Genomic DNA, 21,332 nt, shown 5'->3' with positions numbered 1-21,332 from the left:
CAAAGGCTCAGATATGAGGGGGCAAGCTGTGGGGATATCTGAAGCAAAGCCCATTCCAGACCAAGGGAATAGCATTTACAAAGGTCCTGGGGTAGGAGCAGGACTGGCAGGTTCAAAAGACAGTAAGGAGGGACGCCTGGGTGGCTCAGTTGGTTGAGCAGCTGCCTTCGGCTCGGGTCATGGTCCCGGCGTCCTGGGATTGAGTCCCACATCGGGCTCCGTGCTCGGCGGGGAGCCTGCTTCTCTCTCTGTCTCTGCCTGCCACTCTGTCTGCCTGTGATCCCCCTCTCTCTCTCTGACAAATAAAAAATAAAAAAATCTTAAAAAAAAAAAAAAAGACAGTAAGGAAGCCAACGTGGCTGAAACAGAGTAAGCAAGGCCTGGAGAGCCTGGAGATGATGGAGCCAAGTTCAAGGCCAGAGCAAGGAAGACCTTGGAGGACATTCTGGCTTTTACTCTGGAACAGGGAGGCCCTAGAGGGTTTGACGCTCACAATTGACTCTATCCAACTTATTTTAACATGATTACCCTGGCTACTGTACTGAGAATAAACTGTAGGTTGGCTCAGGAGAAAAATAAGGAGAGAAGTTAAGAACCCATTGTAATAATCCAGGTGAGAAACACGGAGCTTCAGACCAGGGCCCTCCAGATTCTCTTTACCTGCTGGTAGTAACATACTCAGGTGGTTTTCATGCAGAAACAGAATCGTGGCTCTACTCAGTGAACACGTCACCTTTTATTCCTCTCCGTTGTAATGTCTGCGGATCTTTCCATGCTTGAATAATCTGTCTTATCATATTTAATGGCGGTGTAGTGTTTTCTGAATATATGTAATATAATTTATCAAGCAGCTGGGATGGATTTTTCATCCTTCCACAAGTATTAGTCATTTTAATTAGGTCTCAGGTTAGACAGACTGTGAGTTGAGATCTGGGACCTAGGAGATCCTCCCTGCTTCACTCTGACTATCCTCTAATGTTTCTTTTTTGTTGTTTGTTTCAGGGGTACAGACCTGTGAATCATCAGTCTTACATAATTCACAGCACTCCCCATAGCACATACCCTCCCCAATGTCCATCACCCCGCCACCCCATCCCTCCCCACCCCTCCAGCAACCCTCAGCTTGCTTCCCGAGATTAAGAATCTTTTATGGTTTGTCTCCCTCTCTGGTTTCATCTTGTTTCATTTTTCTTTTTTTTTTTTTAAGGTTTTATTTATTTATTTGACAGACAGAGATCACAAGTAGGCAGAGAGAGAGGAAGGAAAGCAGGCTCCCCGCTGAGCAGAGAGCCCGATGCGGGGCATGATCCCAGGACCCTGAGATCATGACCTGAGCCGGAGGCAGAGGCTTTAACCCAGAGAGCCACCCAGGCGCCCCTATTCTTTCTTTTTCTTTTCGTTTTTCTTTTTGCCTTTAAACTTATTTATTATTGTTGTTAAAATTGAAATAAGTTGACACACGGTTACAGTAGTTTCAGGTGTACAACATAGTGATGTGACAAGTTTACACATCATTCTGCCCCGCATGTATAGTTACCATACAACACTGTTAAAATATCATTGACCGGGGCGCCTGGGTGGCTCAGTGGGTTAAATCCTCTGCCTTCAGCTCAGGTCATGATCCCAGGGTCCTGGGATCGAGCCCCGCATCGGGCTCTCTGCTTGGCAGGGAGCCTGCTTCCTCCTCTCTCTCTCTCTCTGCCTGCCTCTCTCCCTACTTGTGATCTCTATCTGTCAAATAAATAAATAAATAATCTTTAAAAAAATATATCATTGACTATATTCCCTATGCTGTGGCTTTTATCTCTATGATTTGCTCATTCCATAACTGGAAGCCCGTATCTCCCACTCCCTTTCACCCATTTTGGCCATCCTCCCCCCCCACAAGAAACAACAGTTTGTTCTCTGTGTTTATGGGTCTCTTTCTGCTTTTTTGTTTGTTTGTTTGTTTGTTTACTTGTTCATTTGTTTTCGTTTTTAGATTTCACATATAAGTAAAATCAGGTGGTATTCATCTTTCTCTGTCTGACTCATTTCCCTTAGCACAATATCCTTTAGATCCATTCACGTTGTTGCAAATGTCAATATTGCATTATTTTTTAAAGATTTTATTCATTTATTTGTCAGAGAGACAGAGAGAGCACAAGCAGGGGGAGCGGCAGGCAGAGGGGAAGCAGGTTCCCTGCTGAGCAGGGAGCCCCTTGTGGGACTCAATTCCAGGACCCTGGGATCATGACCTGAACGGAAGGCAGATGCTTAACTGACTGAGCTACCCAGGCGTCCACAATCTCTCTCTCTCTTTTATGGCTGAGCAATATTCCGTAGTGTGTGTGTGTGTGTGTGTGTGTGTGTGTGTGTGTACCACATCTTTGTCCATTTATCTATGAGGGGACACTTAGGCTGCTCCCATATCTTGGTTATTCAAAGTAATGCTGCATTAGCATTCGGGTGCATATTAACTTTTTGAATTAGTGTTTCCATTTTCTTTCTTTTGAAAAGATTTTTATTTGTTTGTTTATTTTGAGAGAAAGAGAGCAAGAGGAGGAGTAGACTGAGAGGGAGAGAGAGAATCTTAAGCAGGCTCCATGCCCAGCATGGAGCTCAACTCGGGACTTCATCCCAAGACCCTGAGATCCTGGCCTAAGCTGAAGTCAAGAGTTAGTTTCTTAACCGACTGAGCCACCAGGTGCCCCTTAAAAGCTTTTATTTTTAAGTAATCTCCACCCCCAAGGTGGGGCTTGAAGTCACGACCCAGATACCAAAAGCCGCATTCTTTACCCACTGAGCCAGCTGGGCCCCCTACTTTTAATTTCTGGAAGAACCTCTCTCCAAACTGGTTTCTACAGCGGCTGCACCAGTTTGCATTCCCACCAACAGTGCATGAAGTTTCCTTTTTCTCCACATCCTTGCCAACCCTTGTTGTTTCTTGTCCTGACAGGTGTGAGGTGACATCTCACTGAGGTTTTGAGATTTTATTTATTTATTTAGGGAGCTCGACCTGGGTGGGGGAGGTAGGAGGGGCAGAGGGAGAGAGAGAGAGAGAATCCCAAGCAGACTCCACACTGAGCACGGAGCCTGACATGCCCATGACTCGGAGATCATGACCTGAGCCAAAATCAAGAGTCTAATGTTCGGGGCACCTGGGTGGCTCAACTGGTTAAGCATCTACCTTTTGCTCAGGTCGTGATCCCAGGGTCCGAGGATTGAGCCCTACATTGGGCTCTCTGCTCAGTGGGGAGCCTGCTTCTCCCTCTCCCTCTGCCTGCTCTCCTCCTGTTTGTGCTCTCTCTCTCCCCCTCGCTGTCAAATAAATAAATAAAATCTTGAGAGAGTCTGATGTTCAACCAACGGAGCCACCCAGGCGTCCCTCACTGACATTTTGATTTGCAATTCCCTGATGATGAGTGATGTTGAGCATCTCTTCATGTGTCTGTTGGCCAACTGTATGTCTTCTTTGGGAAAATGTCTATTCAGGTCCTCTGCCCATCTTTTAATTGGGTTATTTGTGGTTTTTTGGTGTTGAGTTGTGTAAGTTCTTCAGGTATTTTGGATACTAAGCCCTCATTGGATATATCATTTGCAAATATCTCCTCTTGTTCAGAGTCTGTTTTTTCATTCTGTTGATGGGCCACTGTGCAAAAGCTTTTTTATTTTATTTTATTTATTTATTTGACAGGCAGAGATCACAAGTAGGCAGAGAGGCAGGCAGAGAGAGAGGAAGGGAAGCAGGCTCCCCACTGGGCAGGGAGCCTGATGAGGGGCTCGATCCCAGGACCCTGGGATCATGACCTGAGCTGAAGGCAGAGGCTTAACCCACTGAGCCACCCAGGTGCCCCGCAAAAGCTTTTTTATTTTGGGCTAGTCCCAAGAGTTTATTTTTGCTTGAGGAGACATACTGAGAAAAATGTTGCTAAGACCAATGTCAAAGAAATTACTGCCTGTTCTCTTCTGATTACTTCTCTATTTGTAACTGCTCTGTGCCGCTCATCCTTGCACCAGCTTCCAGGGAGAAATAATACACACAGGTGTGCACTGTGCAAACGCATACTGCCTGTTACTAATTGCCTTTTGCTCCAGACCCGTAAGGTTTCCTGGTCCTTGTGGAGCCCTCGTTTTTTGCCTGGGCTACAGGCAAGCCTGAGGGACACCTCTCTCCCTTTTCCCTGAGTCTCTCACCCCCCTTGGGAAGGTAAGGAGGAGTCAGTCCAAAGACAATTACATCAAGGAAAAGAAAGGCTGAAAGGAAATTTCCCTTTAAGGTCTAAATTTTTTCTTACTTTTTTTTTTTTTAAGATTTTAAAATTTGACAGAGAAAGACACAGTGAGAGAGGGAACACAAGCAGGGGGAGTGGGAGAGGGAGAAGCAGGCTTCCCAATGATCAGGGAGCCCAGTGTGGGGCTCGATCCCAGGGTCCTGGGATCATGACCTGAGCCAAATGCAGATGCTTAATGACAGAGCCACCCAGGCACCCCTTAATTTTTATTTTTTTAAAGATTTATTTATTTGAGAGAGAGAGCGAGTGAGAGGGAGAAGTGTGGGAGGAGAGCAGAGGGAGAGAAGCAGACTCCCCTCTCAGGATGGACCCCATCCCGGGGCTCTATCCCACAACCCTGAGATCATGACCTGAGCCAAAACCAAGAGTTCAACACTTAATTGACTGAGCAACCCAAGTGCCCCAAAAGATTATATCAATTTTTAATCCTATCAGCAACTTATGAGACTGCTTGTTTCTGAATGTCCTTGTCAGTGCTGGGCGTTGATCTTTAAAAAAAAAAAAGAAAGAAAGAAAGAAAGAAAGAGATAAAGACCAATCCTGGCCAGGCTCAGAGTAGTTTGCATTCAGAAGACATGATCAAGCAATCCCAAGTCAGAGAGGTTGGCCATGATCTCCTCAAAGACTAGGCAGGGTGTGCTGGCCTGTGTTTCTTTCTTTTTTTTTTTTTTTCTTTCTTTCTTTTTTTTTTAATTTGACAGAGAGAAATCACAACTAGGCAGAGAGGGAGGCAGAAAGGAGGAAGCAGGCTCCCCGCGGAGCAGAGAGCAGGACGCGGGGCTCGATCCCAGGAAGCTGGGATCATGACCGAGCAGAAGGCAGAGGCTTTAACCCACTGAGCCATCCAGGCGCCCAGCTTCGTGTTTCTTGAACTGGGTTTAGCACATAGCAGGGGCTTAATAAATATTGGTTCGGTGAATGTAGGAGTGTTGAGAAATGATCAACAATTATGTGCTGGGGAAGATGTGCAAGAGACATTTTCTAGAGAGAATTGACCTAGGCCTGGCAGCAAGAAGTTTGCCTTGAGCAGCAAGGAGGACCTCTCTTCCTCTGGAGGGGGAATTAAAGGATGGGGGAAGTTAAAGATGAGGGCAGGTGGGGAGAAGGTAGAGGGAATTCTACTTGATGGCTTTATTTTTCTCTACAAAAAAGGAGAGTTGGGGAACCGGACAGTAAGAGGCAAAGGTTTGGAAAAGCCACCTGGGGAGAGGGAAAGGATCCAGGGACAAATGGAACAGTTCTGGGTGGTCGTGAGGGCTCAGGAGACGGTGGAGGCAATGATGCGTGGGTTTCATCCTTGCAGAACCTCAGGGAGAAAATGAACGGACGCGGACGACTCCCTAACACGGGGGAACGGATATGGTGGGCTCTGGCCGGTGACATCGAAGCCAGAAAAGCAGGTACTATGTGGACGGGGGGAAGCTGGAATTTCAGATTTCACGTGGACCAGGTGTGTGGCCCTGGGGGGGGTGCACGGCTGAGACGCAGGGGAAAGTCCTGGCCGTGAGGGTGTGGAGGGGCTGGGGCCTGCTTGGCCTCAGGAGGTCAAAGTCTCCCAGAATCCATGGCGGCGCGGTGAGCCACGTGACGACCCCCCTTGATTGGTCGAGAGTGGGCATAGTGGAGAAGATGGCGGCTCAGCGAGAACCTCATCGAAGTAGGTCCGTACACACAGCACCACCCAGTGTGCAGGAGGGCGGCGAGGGGCCCGGGGAACGCGGCCCCTTCCTCGTGTCTGGACAGGGACGGAGGAGGCGCGGTGGGAGAGGGGGAGCGTTGATGGTGTGCACCAACAGCGGAGTACTGACAGGGCTGGATTTCCAGAAGCAGCGCGTAGCTCCGGCCACAAACGTGTTCTGTGTCCCCTTTCTGAACCCGGTTCCCTAACACGTATCAAAGGGTCCGGGGTAGAGTTTTAGAGCTCCTTGGAGTCAGGGGACTCGAGGAGGACCGAGACTGGGTAAAAATGGCGGAGGGTCAGCCGGGCCTTGAACGGCGGGCAAGCCCAGGCAAGGTCCGCTAGTGGCGTCGCGCGTCTCCACGGCGACGGGACTCGTGGCCAGGACGTGGGCGGAGCTTCGGGCGGGGCGGGGCATCTCTGTGACGCCGGGGGCTGGGCCTAAATGGCGAAACCCGAGAGGCTCCCGGGGGGGTTTGAACTGGCCAATGGGCGAGCTGCCGACCGGGTGTCGGAAAAGGAGGCGGAAGCGGGGAGGAGCCGCCGCGGGAGCCGGACTGCATCCGCCGCGGCGTCTCCATGGCACGGCCCTGGCCTCCGACTTCAACGACTTCATAAGGAGACGTTTCTGGGCGCAGCCGTGTCGCTCCTGGTGAGAGGTCGCCGGCGGGCGGGACCCCGGGCGCTCCGGGACGCTCCGCGGCCATCGCCGGGCCGGGTCCCCACGGGCAGCATGGCCCCCACCGGGGTGGCCAGCCCCCGTCGCCCCCCGCCCCCCACCCCCCGCGGCCGCCCCCGCCTCCAGCCCCCTGGCGCGCTCGGTCCGGCTCGTCAGAATGTGGCCCCCGCCCCCCCCCCCCCCCAGGCGCGGGCCTTCTTCTCCTCCCGCTAACGGGCGGGCCCGCAGCCTCCCTCCTGACCTGGCCTCCGGCAGGACTCTGCTCCCTCCTCCGCCGCCCTCCGGCAGGGCTTCACCCTTCTCTCTATGGGCAGAAACTGGTCCCCTCCTGCCCGCTGGTGGGTGGACGTTCCCCTTCTCCGCGGACGGAGACAGGCTCCGCGCCCCCTGCCTGCCGGTGGGCGTCGCCCCGGCCACCTCTCTCTCCCCGCGGGCAGCGCTGTCCCCCGGCGGCCGCCTCCCGGCCTCCCGACCCCGCGGGAGTGGGATCACCTGTCCAGGGGGCCTCACCGGGGGTTTCGCCCCGCTCCCTGCACCACCCGACGTCTGACCCGCTCTAACTCGGATACTACATCCCAGTGACCCCTGGCTGCTGCGCTTGGGAGGATTTTCCCTCCGCTGTCGGGGGTACCCACTTGAGGCCGCGCGCACCTTTCCCCTGCAGCCGCCGCCTCTCCCGCCTTCAAATACTATTGGTCCTCTCTGGGTTTCTATTCTCCCGGGAACGCCCCTTCTCCTAGGAGACAGTTGCCCTGACCCCGCCCCGAGTATCCCTCCAGCTCCCTCGGCGGGTTTCGGCCCTTTGGGCCCACTTGGGGGCCAAGCGGTGCCCGCCCGCCCTCTACGCACGCCAGCCGGCGCCTCAGGTTTTCCCTCCGGTGGCCCGCCCACCTTCTCTCCCGGTGGGGCCTGGGCGTGGTGGTCCTTGTCCTTGAAGTTCCGTTCCCCGTCCCTCCCTGGGGAAGGAAGCTCCCTCCGCGCCCCCCAACCACCTACCGGCCGCCCATCCGATGCCCCGCAGGTCGCTCAGCCTCTCCTATCTCCCCCCACTTTGGCAGGACAGTTGCTGTGCGACTTGGACAGTAGAGGAGCGCCTCCCAAGTTTTCATCCAACTGCCACCCCTAAGGCTTCCACCCTCCTCCCCTCAGAGAGGACGTTTGATGCCGGGCCCCTGAGATTCTCACTGACAAGCCCCTCTGGGTCCCCCTGAGCACAGCCTGCTGACCCAATTGCCCGCCTTTGCGGCTTTGATGCCTAGCCATGTCTGCCTCATCTTCAGGCGGCTCCCCCAGGTACTGCCATCGTGGGGCGCGCCTCCGCAGAAGGGCAGGGAAAGGTGGTCAGGGGCCCCCAGGCCAGGCTCTCTGGAGGCTTCTCTTTTCAGCTTCCCTGTTCTGTGTATTGAAAGTGTGGACCAAGAGGAAAAAAGTGCTCACTTGCAATCCCAGCTCTGCCTCCTCCTTGCCCTCCCTCCCTCCCTCCCCAGGTGCCCCAGTTCCTGGTAACAAACAGGGCCACCGTTGTCTTCATGGCGTACTAGGCACACGTCCGTTTTGAAAGGAAGTTACATGTAAATAACAATGATGTAGGCAGGTAACAAGGTGTTGATGTGGTCCAGGTGATTTGATGGCAAGCCGGCAGCGGGAGACAGATTTCCCAAACAGTGGCTTTTAAGTGAGGAGGGGGGAAAAAATCTGTCTACTCAGATTTGGTATTACTCACCTAAATGATAAATAGGGCACAATAAATATTTTCTTCTTTTTCATTAAGGTGTGACACATAGAGCAGGTTACGAGCTCAAGTGCTTGAGCATTTTCCTGCTGCATTTTTAGGTGGTGGTATTCTCCCCTGAGTATTTGTGGGGAGGGCGGAAGTCCTATTTGAAGGCAGTGAGGAGGTAGTGGGATGGATCAAATGAATTTTCCTAGTCCCTTTCCATCGTGGAATTCTTGGACACTCTGCTGCCAAATACTGGAGATGAAACTTTTGCTGTATTTGCAGATCTGGTGATAGGGTTGTTTATGTATGAACATGACAAATTGCACATACTATTAAAAACAAACAAACAAACAAAAACCTCTGCAAAAAAAAAAAAAAAATCCTGCTTCGGATTTTAAAAGGTAGCAAGTAGAATATTTGGGGACATAGGAACTTTGCATCAGCTTACTTAAATATGTGACTGTTAATTTTATGAATTTGAGCCACAGGCATTTTGCTGCTGGGCCTGCTCTCTGTCATTCCCAGAACATTTCTCCCAGGTCACCTCTGCTCTGGGCACAGTCCTGGGCACTTTCACCCTTGGCCACACTAGTATCCTGCCTGGTGCTCCTGTGCTCCCTGCTTTTTGCCACCCGACAGGATGACAGCTGGGGCTTTCCAGCAAAAGGTCACAATACGTGTGATGCGACGGCAGAGGTTAAAAGGCCAGCCCTGCAAAAGCCCATCACCCCGTTTCCATCCCCCTGCCGGGCACACCATGTGTGCTCGGTGGTTGTGTAAAGGGAGCCAAGTGATTCCAGACTGGCGCTCCTAGCCGTGAACTCGCGTGTCATTTTGGGAGATCCAAGAGACAGAAGAGCCCTGGCTTTCTGCTTACCATCTGGTTCTTGTGCCTGGGTGCAGGTTTCCATCGTGTGGGAAGAACGGAGTAACAAGTCTCACGCAGAAAAAGGTCCTGAGGACACCTTGTGGCGCACCCAGTGTGACTGTAACGGTAGGTGACGTGCCCACGGAGCAGCCCTCCGGTCTGCGGCACCACCAGAAACACTTCGGCATGCCTTTTCCAGGAGCTGCCTTTACCCGCTGCCGCCACCGTGGCCCAGGGCTCTGCTAGAGGCTTTCCTGCATATCCTGCTGATTGACTGGGGGTTTGGTTTTAGTTTTGGGGTTTTGGCCTGTGGTAAAACTGCTGGTGTGAGGAGGTTGTCTTAACCTAATCCTTCCAAATTCCAGAAGTCCCGAGAACACATTTTCTAAAAAAAGGAAGAGAATGGGGAAGGGGAGGTTGCAGGTTGGGGGGCTGGGGGTGTGTGTGGCTGGGGGTCCCGCCCTGCTCGGGTTCTCTTCCGAATCCATCCAACCTTCTCATCTCAGCATTTCCTTCAGCTTTTCATTTCCCTCATCTTTCACGCTGCCTGCTGCCTGATTCATTGTGTACTCTTAACAGTGCGTGTGTCTTCTGTGCTAATGTCCATATGCCCAGATCAGATCCCGGGCCTGCTTTCCAGCTGCGCTATGCTAAGTCAACCAAGGAGCTCTGCCTTCAGCAGGCTCGGAAGGAGACTCCGCTCTGAGGACCCTGGGCCCTGGGTTCGCGCTCTTGGGTGGCCCCTCGGGTCTTGCAGACCCGTCTCTCGAGCGGACCCCGATCTCCCAGGTGGTCTGTGGCCGGGATCTCTGCGGGAGTCTGCTGAACGGCACGACTGCCTTGGTTCCTGCCTGCATGCCAGTAGTTGGTAGCTGTCCTGCTCGCTTGGTGGCTAGGCTTTCAGTGGCCCCCAGAGGCCGTGAGCTCGGTTTTTTATGCTAGTTTACTCATCCACAGATCAGCCTTTTTTGTGTTGTCCTCCCCCGCCTGCCAGAAGCGAACCATGAAGGACCGCTCTTCAACCCCCCCCTTACATGTCCACGTGGATGAGAACACTCCTGTCCACGTCCACATAAAAAAACTCCCGAAACCATCAGCAACCGGCAGCCAGGTAGGAGCATGCCAGTCGGGCGAGGCGAAGGCTGTGGAGCAGGGCGACCCCTCCCAGCACAGCCTCCTCAGGCGTCCAACGCCACAAAGGTTTGGGCGACAAATGCACTTGCTTTCAGAGGCCAGCTGCCTGGCCAGGAAGGTAGGCGGCGCTGTCACCCAGGAATGGCGGCGGTAGCCTTAGTCAGAAGAGGCGCCCCTGCAGAGTTGGAAGTGGACACCTCCAGAGTGAGGCCACGGCCAGCTGTGTGGGGGAGTGACCCTGGGTTTGTCCCTTTCCACAGAAATCTCATAAGCGCGGAATGAAAGGGGACACCGTGAATGTGCGGCGGAGTGTCCGGGTGAAAACCAAGGTACCTTGGATGCCCCCTGGAAAGTCATCCGCCCGGCATGTGGGATGCAAGTGGGAGGTAGGCTTATTCTTGTTCAGGCTTTTCTTCTCGGACTGGTCAGGTTCTAGCAGGCCTCAAACTCGGTATGATTCAGGGTCTGCCGTCGCTCTTAGAAATGTCCCAGTACCGAGCGCCTGGCTAACCCCTGAAAGTACGCGAATGTTCTTGAACCCTTAACACCACTGCCAGGGGGGTAGGTGTTGCCCTCCCCACGGACAGATGAGGAAACCAAGGTTCACAGAGAGATGAAGTCCCAGAGACAGTGGCCGAGCTCAGGGCTGAGGGAGATCTCATTCTAGAAGGTGCACCGTCGGCCTCTCTGTATGTGCGGAGCCACGTGTCTTTCCCCACATAACCGTAATAGCAGCTGAAGCGTGACCAAAAAAATATACACCGGGTGCGTGTTTAAGAAAGCACCCCATCTTTCGAGGTAGTCCCCACAAGAGATTATGCGTGTATTCCACGGATGTCATCAAAACCACTTTTGAGAGGTGCCTGGGTGGCTCAGTGGGTTAAGCTTTTGCCTTCGGCTCAGGTCATGATCTCAGGGTCCTGGGATTGAGCCCTGCATCAGGCTCTCTGCTCAGCAGGGAGCCTGCTTCTCCCTTTCCCTGTCTGCCTCTCTGCCTACTTATAATCTCTTGTCTGTCAAATAAATAAATAAAGTCTTAAAAAAAAAAACAAACCACAAAAACACTTTTGGAACAATCTCCTGGGGGAATAATTGCCTTCCATATCAGTCATCAAGGTGCCAAGAGAATTACTGTCCCCCCCTTTTTTTTTAGCCACGCCTCAGCATGTTTTGCTTGTGTATCCATCCATGCCGCAATTCTTGTAATATTATGTTTCTTGGGACTTGGGCCAGCCCAAGCGGCGGGGCCCTGGTGTGACAGCGGGGACTCCCATGTACACCCCTCCTTAGGCTTACATTCCAGTCAATTGCAATGGAAAACCTCAGGGATGAGGCAAGACCTTGTGGCTGCATTTTAGACAAAGATCTCACTATTCAGGGACAGTGAAAAGGACCTGAGACTGCTTTGAGATGATGATGGCGCCTGGCCCATTTTGAAACATTCAGTCTTTTGCCGATAGTTGATTACCTTTAAAATTAGAAATAAAAAATAAAAGTAATTACGCTGAAGTCCTCCTTCACGGGTGTGACTACCTGATTTACCAGTTTTCCCTAAGAGACAAAGGGAGTAAGGGGTATTCGAAGATGTATATGAAAAGTGTTCTGACAGTGTGTATGTATGTGTATATCTGTGTGTGTATACATATCTGTGTATATACACACACACACACACACACACATACATATGCATATACTTATATAAGATTGGAATTAAAATGCTGTCTTCTATTTTTTGCTACATGTACCTCACTAATGATCAGTGAACTATAAACGACCAACTATATGTTAAAAACACAAGCTCTCATTTTTGCTGAATGGCACATAGTTAAAAAGCTAACTGGTAATCTCATGTTGACAGGCATATGAGAAAGCAGCAAACCTTTTTAGACCATTTTGAGAGGTTGTGAAGACCATTTAACAGTTGTGGAGCATTTATCGAAACACTGATGTTATAATTTCAGTTCTGAAAAATTTTTTTCCAGATATTTAAATTTTTAAGCCATCTCTACACCCCGTTTGGGGCTTGAGCACATAACCCCGAGATCAAGATTTGCACATTCCACCGACTGAACCAGACAGGCATCCCAGAGATGCTGTAGTTTTATATCTAGGAATTGATTCTGTAGTTTTATACTTACAAGTTTATCCTTAAGAAATCACAAGGGAGTACAGGTATGGCGTATCAAGATGTGTTGTTTTTGTTTTTTTTTTTTAAGATTTTATTTATTTATTTGACAGATAGAGATCACAAGTAGGGAGAGAGGCAGGCAGAGAGAGAGAGAGGAGGAAGCAGGCTCCCTGCCAAGCAGAGAGCTCGATGCGGGGCTCGATCCTAGGACCCTGGGATCATGACCTGAGCGAAAGGCAGAGGCTTTAACCCACTGAGCCACCCAGGCGCCCCTCAAGATGTTTTTAAGAGAAAAAAAAAAATCCAAGCTACCTGAATGTCTATCAGGAGGGTATTGGTTAAATTATGAACACCCATGCATTCTATATCTGTAGAATCCAAAGATGGGGGTAGATATTTATAAATGATAACGAAGCGTGGAGCCACAGAGCATGTAGAGTTTGTCCCTATTTGTGCAAAAAAGAGCATGTGTGGGGCACCTAGCTGGCTTAGTCCACAGAGCACACAGCTTTTAATCTTGGAGTCGTGAGTTTGAGCCCCACATTGGGCATGGAGCCTATTTAAAAGAAAGGAAGAAAGAAAGAGAGAAAAAGAAAGAAAGAAAGAGAAAAAAAGAGGACATCTGTATCCATGTGTATATGCATGTGTTTGTATATGTATAACATTTTCTGGAAAGATATACAGCAAGTCGTAAGCAGTGATTACCTCTGGGGTGGGAGGGCTTTATTTTTTTATGGTCTGCTTGAATGTCATTATAACAGGCATACTCTATTTTATAATTAAAAGTGCTTTTAGGAGCACCTGGCCGGCTCAGTCAGTGGAGCATGTGACTCTCGATCTTGGGGTCTTGAGTTCAAGCCCCACATTAGGGGTGGAGATTACATAAAATTTAAAAATATGTATATTAAAAAAATACTTCTTAAAAAACTGAAAAGACTTGGTAGTTCTGAAGTATACATGGACGATCTGCCAACGTGGAAATTGACATCCCTGTTGACCAGGGTTGCTAGGAGCTATGGTCCCCCCTGGAAAGCTCAGTGTCTGCTTTCAGTCCTCTGGCCGCAGAATCCTAGGAATGGCGGAGCCGGGAGAGGTGACTTGTCTATCAAATAGTAGCTGTATTTCATGCTGCCCTCTTGAGCCAGTACCTTTCCCCTTCCCAGTTGGTGCTCTTTGTGTCTGTGAAGACCTAGCCTGACCCTTTCCATTGTGGACCAGGGAGAAAGAGACCCTATGAGGAGGAAGTATGGGATGAGCTGGCAATGGACCTTGGAAGCTGCTATGTACATGTGGGGATTCTTAAGTGATTGGTTTTTTTTTAAGATTTCATTTATTTAACAGACAGAGATCACAAGTAGAGAGGGCAGGGGGAAGCAGGCTCCCTACTGAGCAGAGAGCCGGATGTGGGGCTCGATCCCAGGACCCTGAGATCATGACCTGAGCCGAAGGCAGAGGCTTAACCCACTGAGCCACCCAGGCACCCCTCTTGTTTGATTTTTTAAAAACCCCTTCTGGTATAGATTGATCAACTTTGAGAGAAAGGAGGTCTGGGTTTTTTTCCTCTACTCTGTTAGTGAAAGTCATTTATTTTTTGTTACGGGAAGTTGAAAATACAGATAAACAGACCATCACCTGTAATCTTACTACACTGATGTGGCTGCTATTAAGTTTTAAAAGCTTTGTGTGAAACGTGTAGGAAAAAGTACACACATCAGAAGTGTATTGCTTGACTGATAAATTTTTATGAACTGAATATACTGTGTAACTGCTTCCCCACTTAAGAAACCGCATCACCACCAGCATCCCCAGAAGCTCCTCTTTGGTCCTAAAGCTGTCATCACCACCCCCCGGGGAACCACCCTCCTGAAACTGCTCACATTTTGGTATATTTACTGTCACACTTTTTCCTGTGCATAGTTTTGGGTTTTAAAATATCATTGCAATCATACTATATAATGTTCTCTTGTCCACTTTTAAATATGGCAACCTTTTTGTCTTAAAAAAGCAATGCATGGTCGCTGTTGAAAAACTAGAAAATCCGAACCAACACAAGGAAGAAAGTAAAAAACACCTGTCATCCCACCACTCTGAAAAGACCTCTGGAACTTCTCGGTAGAAGCCTACCTGATCTCTTCTTATGAAGAGACTGCTTGTTTTGATTTTCGTTAACAATGGGACCATACTTATCATTGTATTCTTTTTTTATTTTTCACTATATTCTTTTTTTTTTTTTTTAAAGATTTTATTTATTTATTTGACAGAGAGAGATCACAAGTAGGCAGAGAGGCAGGCAGAGAGAGAGGAGGAAGCAGGCTCCCCACGGAGCAGAGAGCCCGATGTGGGGCTCGATCCCAGGACCCTGAGATCATGACCCGAGCCGAAGGCAGCGGCTTAATCCACTGAGCCACCCAGGCGCCCCTTCACTATATTCTTTTTAAACGTATTTTTTACTATATTTACATTGCACTTTTTTTTTTAACTTTTTTTTTTAAGATTTTATTTATTTGACAGAGAGAGAGACAGAGAGAGAGGGAACATAAGCAGGGGGAGTGGGAGAGGGAGAAGCAGACTTCCGCTGAGCAGAGAGCCTGATGTGGGCCTCGATCCCAGGACCCTGGGATCATGACCTGAGCCAAAGGCAGAGGCTTAACGACTGAGCCACCCAGGCGCACTGCGCGTTATTTTTTAAGGTAGTATTCCGTTGTGTGTATATTTGTACTGTGATGTATTTAACTAATATTATCTGGTCCTACATTCGTCTCTATCCTTGCCTTGATTTTATTTTATTCTATTTTTTTCTTGCCTTGATTTTAAATATTGATTCACATCCATAAAAATGTTTGCTAAGTCCCTCAAAGCAGAATTGCCGGGACAAAGGGCACATGCAGTTTTAACTTTATACCCTGTAAGTCCTACTTGTTCGGCACAAGAGTTACTCTCTGACTGAATATTCCTTTCATTCCTCTTCCCCTGGAAACTGGCCCAGGAGGGTGGCCCTGTCAGCTTAAGAGGAGCACAGAACTGTCAAAAAAGTGAGAAATAACAATTACTTAATGCAACGGAATAAACTTATAGACTGAGAGGGTCAAGTTCAACATAGCAAAAACCCATGGAAACCCTGGCTCCCAGATTATAATATCTTTCTCTCTGGAGTCTTACAAGCAAACGATTATGTAGCTTTACATAAACTTTTCAGAGGGGCACATGCATTTGATTTAAAAAATACATTTTTATGTTGATGCCTTTAAATAAATGTTTTTCAGACGTCATACCTTTTGACCTCTATTCAGTATGCATTTCTAATACTATTTTTCTCTGCAACTAAAGTAACACTGATTAGTCCTAAAAACTTTATTTCTTATTATCATTTATCAAATTTATCACATACTGTCGTATTTCAAATTTACCCACTTGTCCCTAAAATACCTTTCATAGCAGACGTGGGTTACTCGCAACTCGCCACTGTCACGCATTCACATTCATTAAAAAAGCCTCGTGACTGGGGCGCCTGGGTGGCTCAGTGGGTTAAAGCCTCTGCCTTCGGCTCAGGTCATGATCCCAGAGTCTTGGGATCGAGCCCCACATCGGGCTCTCTGCTCTGCAGGGAGCCTGCTTCGTCCTCTCTCTCTGCCTGCTTCTCTACTTTACATTGACTTTATATTTGACTGTCAAATAAATAAATAAAATCTTTAAAAAAAAAAAGGATGTCAAAGTTCTAAAAAAAAAAAAAAAAGACGTGACTAATTTCCCTTTTCCCCTAGGTATATGAAAACATCTATTGCCCCAAACTTTGGCCAACTTGGGGTGTTATTACTATTTTTGCCCGTACTGTTCTACCCTTTATCTTAAACTTGACATTGTAACACGGGTTTATTTCTTGGTGGAGAATCTTCAGAAACCTCATGTGAACACGGGTAGGTAACGTTCCATCGAGAGGGCCCGGTGCGCTGTTCGTCCCGGGGTCCCTGTGGCCGGGCCCTCAGCGGTTTAGCTCTTCCGGCCTCCAGTGGACAAGCAGGTGCGCTGGAACCCGTGCTTGCGGCCTCGCCTTATGAGTTCACGTGTCTCTCCCTCCTCTGCATCAGAATCCACCTCATTGTCTGGAGATCACGCCACCATCTTCAGAAAAGCTGGTCTCGGTGATGCGGTTGAGTGACCTCTCTACGGAAGATGACGACTCGGGTCACTGTAAAATGAACCGTTATGATAAGAAGATTGACAGTCTAATGAACGCGGTTGGTTGTCTCAAGTCTGAGGTGAGGGGGGTGGGGGCCGGAATAGCTCGCGCCCTGAGGATGTGACAGACCGCCCAGGTCCGTTCCTGGTGGACGGCTTCCTTCCGGCTGTCCGCCTGCGGGCCTCCCGCCCTTCTCAGCAGGCTGCCCGGGGTTCCACATGCCTCTGAGGAGGTAGCCCGGGCAACCTGGGCCCCCTCTGCATCGAGCACTTAGCCCAGAGCCTGGCTCTGACCCCATCCAGGGCCTCTGTATGGATGCCCCTGGGTTGACTTGTCACCGCCATAGATGAAGCCTGTGGTGGTATCGTCCCCGTTTTGGAGGCGACATGACTGGGACACTGGGACCTGTGTTTCCTATTCTACACAACAGTTTAGAAAGAGGTCAGAGCCCCCAAAGAGGCCAAGGAAGTTTGGCCTCAGTTGGTGGGCCGTGTCTTGGGGCGGGATCAAGTCAGGGGACCCACTTCTTGACAGCTGGCGTGGCCTGTGTCTCCAGTCCCCCGCCCTGCATTCGGGGCTCACGGGCCCACCTGGAGAACCCCGGGCCGGCTGCCTGGCAACCGCCCTTTCTCCAAAGCCCGCAGAGCGCGGGGTCTTTTTGTGACATCCTCCCTGTGGTGTGCCAGCCGAACCGCGGTGTGTATCCTGGCTCGGTCCCCAGCCAGCACGTCCGCCACTCGGGCTCTCTGTACTTGGTCTTTCTCAGTGACAGTGAGATGAACAGTGTTCACCGAGATCAGCCGAGATTGCGCCCCACAGGACGGACCTAAGTGCCCATATGTCTGTCAGTCGGAGGTGCCCTTAACTGGTCCAAAGCCACAGGCCTAGCAATGTGGCGGCAGAGAAGCCTCCCCTCAGAGGCCCCTGCCTGCGTGCTCCCGCACAGGTCAAGATGCAGAAGGGTGAGCGCCAGATGGCCAAGAGGTTCCTGGAGGAGCGAAAGGAGGAGCTGGAGGAGGTGGCCCACGAGCTGGCCGAGACCGAGCACGAGAACACGGTGCTGAGGCACAACATCGAGCGCATCAAGGAGGAGAAGGACTTCACCATGTAAGGTGGCCCTGCCCCGGAGTACGTTCTGCCCGCCCGGCCACCCCAGGCACCGGCCCCGGGTCACAGTGTCGCCCAGGCTTCACAAGCCAGCGATTCAGTGGTTCACGCTGTGAGGACAAGGACCCCATAGGGTGCCGTGGGGGCAGGGCAGTCTTTCTGGAACCAGTGACATTTAAGGAGAGCCCTGCAGGAGGGTCAGGAGACAGGCAGTAGGTGCTGGGGAAGAAAGCATGTGGGGTCTCGAGTGAAAAGCCCCAAGGTGGGAATTGGCGATTGGGAAATGGAAAGCAGGCCACGGTGAGGAGAGGGGTGGGCAGAGGGCACGGCGTGCCGTGCAGGTTGGCAGGGGCCATTCTCAGCAATGGCTCTAGGGAGTTTGCATCGAGGAGCCACGGAAGGGTTTCCAAAGCCGGGAGAGTGGGGGGGACAGCCGTGGCTCCGGGCTGAAGAGCAGATGGGACGTAACCTCGGGCTTACGAGGCTGTGGCGGTGGCTGGGGACCAGGGTGATGCTAGTGGCTGAGAGGAGAGCAGGGCCACGGATGGCTGCTCTGGTGCCCAGGTGGCCTTCCAGGAGCCCTCTCCCCCCTCCCCCATTGTTCCCTGACCAGGAGATGAGCCTCGCAGAGCATTGTGAGGCGAGCCTCAGAGCTCTGGGCGGGCAGGGGCCTAGGAGGGCTCACAGAGCACTAATTCTTTCTGGCCCCAGGCTTCAGAAGAAACACCTCCAGCAGGAGAAGGAGTGCCTCATGTCCAAGCTGGTAGAAGCTGAAATGGACGGGGCCGCTGCTGCCAAGCAAGTCATGGCCTTGAAGGACACTATCGGGAAGCTGAAGACGGTGGGTGGCAGGCAGGGGACTGGACCCAGAGGCGGGCAAGTTGCAAGCTGGGGAGGGGTCTTTACGCAGTCATCAGGCTGACTTTATGACATCTGCAGGCCAGGGGAGGACACACTTGACTCCTCAGCCCCCACCCCCACTCTCACTTCCGGGGCCTGATCCTTGAGGATGACCTCTGGTGGCCAGGGTCTCTGAGGAGACCTCGTCATGGGTCTCCTGGGATCACAGTGAGTCAAGGCATAAGTCTGATTCCTGCAAGTGTCAGCCACAGTTTGATTCCTGCAAGTATCGGCCACCAGGTGTCTTCCTCCTCCACTTCCTCCAGGAAGCCTGCCCTGACTGCATTTGCCCACCCTCAGCTCCCCAGCCCTTCTCCCCACTTGTTGCTCTCAGCCGACTCAGCTCCTGCCCCCATCCTTCCGGGTCCGTCTCCTCTGGGAAGCCTGCCCGCGAACCACCACCACCCCACCTGCGGCCCTGGACACAACCTGGGGCTTTCTCCTTGGACTTCCTGGCACCCGCACCTCTTAAGAGGGGCCGTCCTCCACCTCCTCCTCCCTTCTCCCTCTGTACCTTGTAAGGTCTTCCTGCTGTCTTCCAGGAGAAACAAATGACCTGCACGGACATCAACACCCTAACGAGGCAGAAGGAACTTCTCCTGCAGAAGCTGAGCACATTTGAAGAGACCAACCGCACCCTCCGAGACCTGCTGAGGGAACAGCACTGCAAAGAGGTGAGCTCCTGGCCTTGACCGTCCCAGTGCCCCAGAGGCATGGCAGGCCTGTCTGCTCTGAGCCTCAGTTCCTCCCCTGTGACAAGAAGGTACTCTCCATGCCTCCCCTGAGAGGCTGTGGGAAAATGTGACAGGTCTTCCCGTGAAGTGGGGGGCACCTGGCAGAGGGCGCTGCCTTAGCTGTCAAAGCTGGAACTGGGGGCGCCGGAAGGGCGGTGGCAGGGAGGGGCTTGGTCCTTGCTTCAACAGAGGATGGCTCGAGGGGTGACAGACGGAAGCATTTTGTTTCTTAAAAGATGTGAGTTCCTAATGATAACTCTGTATTAGCAAATGATTCTGGAAAGACCGATGGTATAAATAGCAGTCGCCCTGTTGGGTTCAAACCAAAGAGAGACTGTAGTGTGGTGTTCTTTTTTTGTGTTTTTGTTGTTGTTGTTTTTTAGCATTGCCAACTTCTTGTTTGGATTTTTAAAAATTAGTATTTAATACATTTTTTAAAAATTTATTTATTTGACACAGAGAGAGAGATCACAAATAGGCAGAGAGGCAGGCAGAGAGAGAGAGGGGAATCAGGCTCCCTGCTGAGCAGAGAGCCCGACGTGGGGCTCCATCCCAGGACCCTGGGATCATGACCCGAACCGAAGGCAGAGGCTTTAACCCACTGAGCCACCCAGGCGCCCCTAGTATTTAATATTTTTATTTGATTGCTTCTCTGCTTTTTGGCTACGCTCAAGTGTAGTATCAGTTTATGTATTTATTCTTATCAGTTTAATATTTTGATTATTTTTTTAAGTTTTTGTTTTTTGTTTTTTGTTTTTTTTTTAATTTAAGAGAATGTGGCTGGTGGGATGGTGGTGGAGAATGAGAGAGAGAAGCAGGTTTCCCGCTGAGCAGGGAGCCTGATGCGGGACTCCATCCCATGACCCTGAGATCATGACTGAGCTGAAGGCAGACATTCAGCTGACTGAGCCACCCAGGCGCCCCTATTTTTTTTTAAGTGGGCACCACACCCAACCTGGAGATCAAACTCCCCATGATCAAGAGTCGCTCACTTCACTGATGGAGCTAGTCAGGCACCCCCCCAAAAATTAGTGTTGAAATAAGTAATACAGGGGCACCAGGGTGGCTCAGTCGGTTAAGCGTCTTCCTTTGGCTCAGGTCATGATCCCAGCCTGCTGGGATCGATGCCCACATCCGGTTCCAAGCTCAATAGGGAGCTTGCTTCTCCCTGGTCCTGTCTCTCTCCCTGCTTGTGCTCTCTCTCTGACAAATAATTTTTCTTTTTCTTTCTTTTTTTTTAAATTTTTAAAATTTTCATTTTTTTTTTAAATTATTTATTTATTTGACTGACAGAGATCGAAAGTAGACAGAGAGAGAGAGGGAGAAGCAGGCTCCCTGCTGAGCAGAGAGCCCAACGAGGGACTCCATCCCAGGACCCTGAGATCATGACCTGAGCTGAAGGCAGAGGCTTTAACCCACTGAGCCACCCAGACGCCCCTCTCTTTTTTTTTTTTTTTTTAAAGATTTTACTTATTTGACAGAGAGAAACCCAGTGAGAGAGGGAATACACAGCCAGGGGGTCAGAGAGGAAGAAGCAGGCTTCCCATTGAGCAGGGAGCCCAATGTGGGGCTCAATCCCAGGACTCGGATCATGACCTGAGCCCAAGCCAGCTGTTTAAGAACTGAGCCATCCAGGTGCCCCAATAAATAAATTCTTAAAAAAAAAAAAAGTAATACAAAGTGGCCTGCTCACCGGCCAGCTGTCTAAACAAAATCTTATCCATGTAGTTATTTTAATCCCTGCTGTGTCTCCTTTGGTGATAAGCTTATCAGAGGGATCCTTTATCTTCAGTCTGATCATCTTTATCATTTATGTGTATGTCCCTAAGTGATATACGGTATTGTTTAATGTGTTTTCAAACTTTACGAAAATACTGTTGTTCCCTGTGCCGTCTTCTGAGTTTTCTTTTTTTCACTCCATATATATTTTTTA

General features: G+C 50.5%; 1 protein-coding gene across 4 annotated transcripts in view; it reads left to right on the top strand.

Moving 5' to 3' along the window:
* Nucleotides 1–6,425: 6,425 nt before the first annotated feature.
* ODF2 (outer dense fiber of sperm tails 2) overlaps nucleotides 6,426–21,332 on the top strand; it is a 34,694-nt gene continuing 19,787 nt past the window's right edge. The window contains exons 1-9 of one of the 4 annotated variants that reach the window (XM_046022332.1): nucleotides 6,504–6,604; nucleotides 7,690–7,924; nucleotides 9,255–9,345; nucleotides 10,214–10,330; nucleotides 10,614–10,739; nucleotides 16,567–16,737; nucleotides 17,605–17,765; nucleotides 18,477–18,606; nucleotides 19,208–19,339. In XM_046022332.1, coding sequence (XP_045878288.1) covers nucleotides 7,893–7,924; nucleotides 9,255–9,345; nucleotides 10,214–10,330; nucleotides 10,614–10,739; nucleotides 16,567–16,737; nucleotides 17,605–17,765; nucleotides 18,477–18,606; nucleotides 19,208–19,339 — 960 coding nt within the window. In that variant the 5' untranslated portion in view covers nucleotides 6,504–6,604; nucleotides 7,690–7,892. Of the gene's footprint in view, nucleotides 6,605–7,689; nucleotides 7,925–9,254; nucleotides 9,346–10,176; nucleotides 10,331–10,613; nucleotides 10,740–16,566; nucleotides 16,738–17,604; nucleotides 17,766–18,476; nucleotides 18,607–19,207; nucleotides 19,340–21,332 lie in introns of all 4 variants that reach the window. The other 3 variants (XM_046022331.1, XM_046022330.1, XM_046022333.1) reach the window with 3 other exon arrangements.

Source organism: Meles meles, chromosome 11 (genome assembly GCF_922984935.1).
Source record: "Meles meles chromosome 11, mMelMel3.1 paternal haplotype, whole genome shotgun sequence".
Taxonomy (NCBI): Eukaryota; Metazoa; Chordata; class Mammalia; order Carnivora; family Mustelidae; genus Meles; species Meles meles.
The sequence above is the reverse complement of the archived record's forward strand: the minus strand, read 5'-3'. Positions and strand labels throughout refer to the sequence as shown.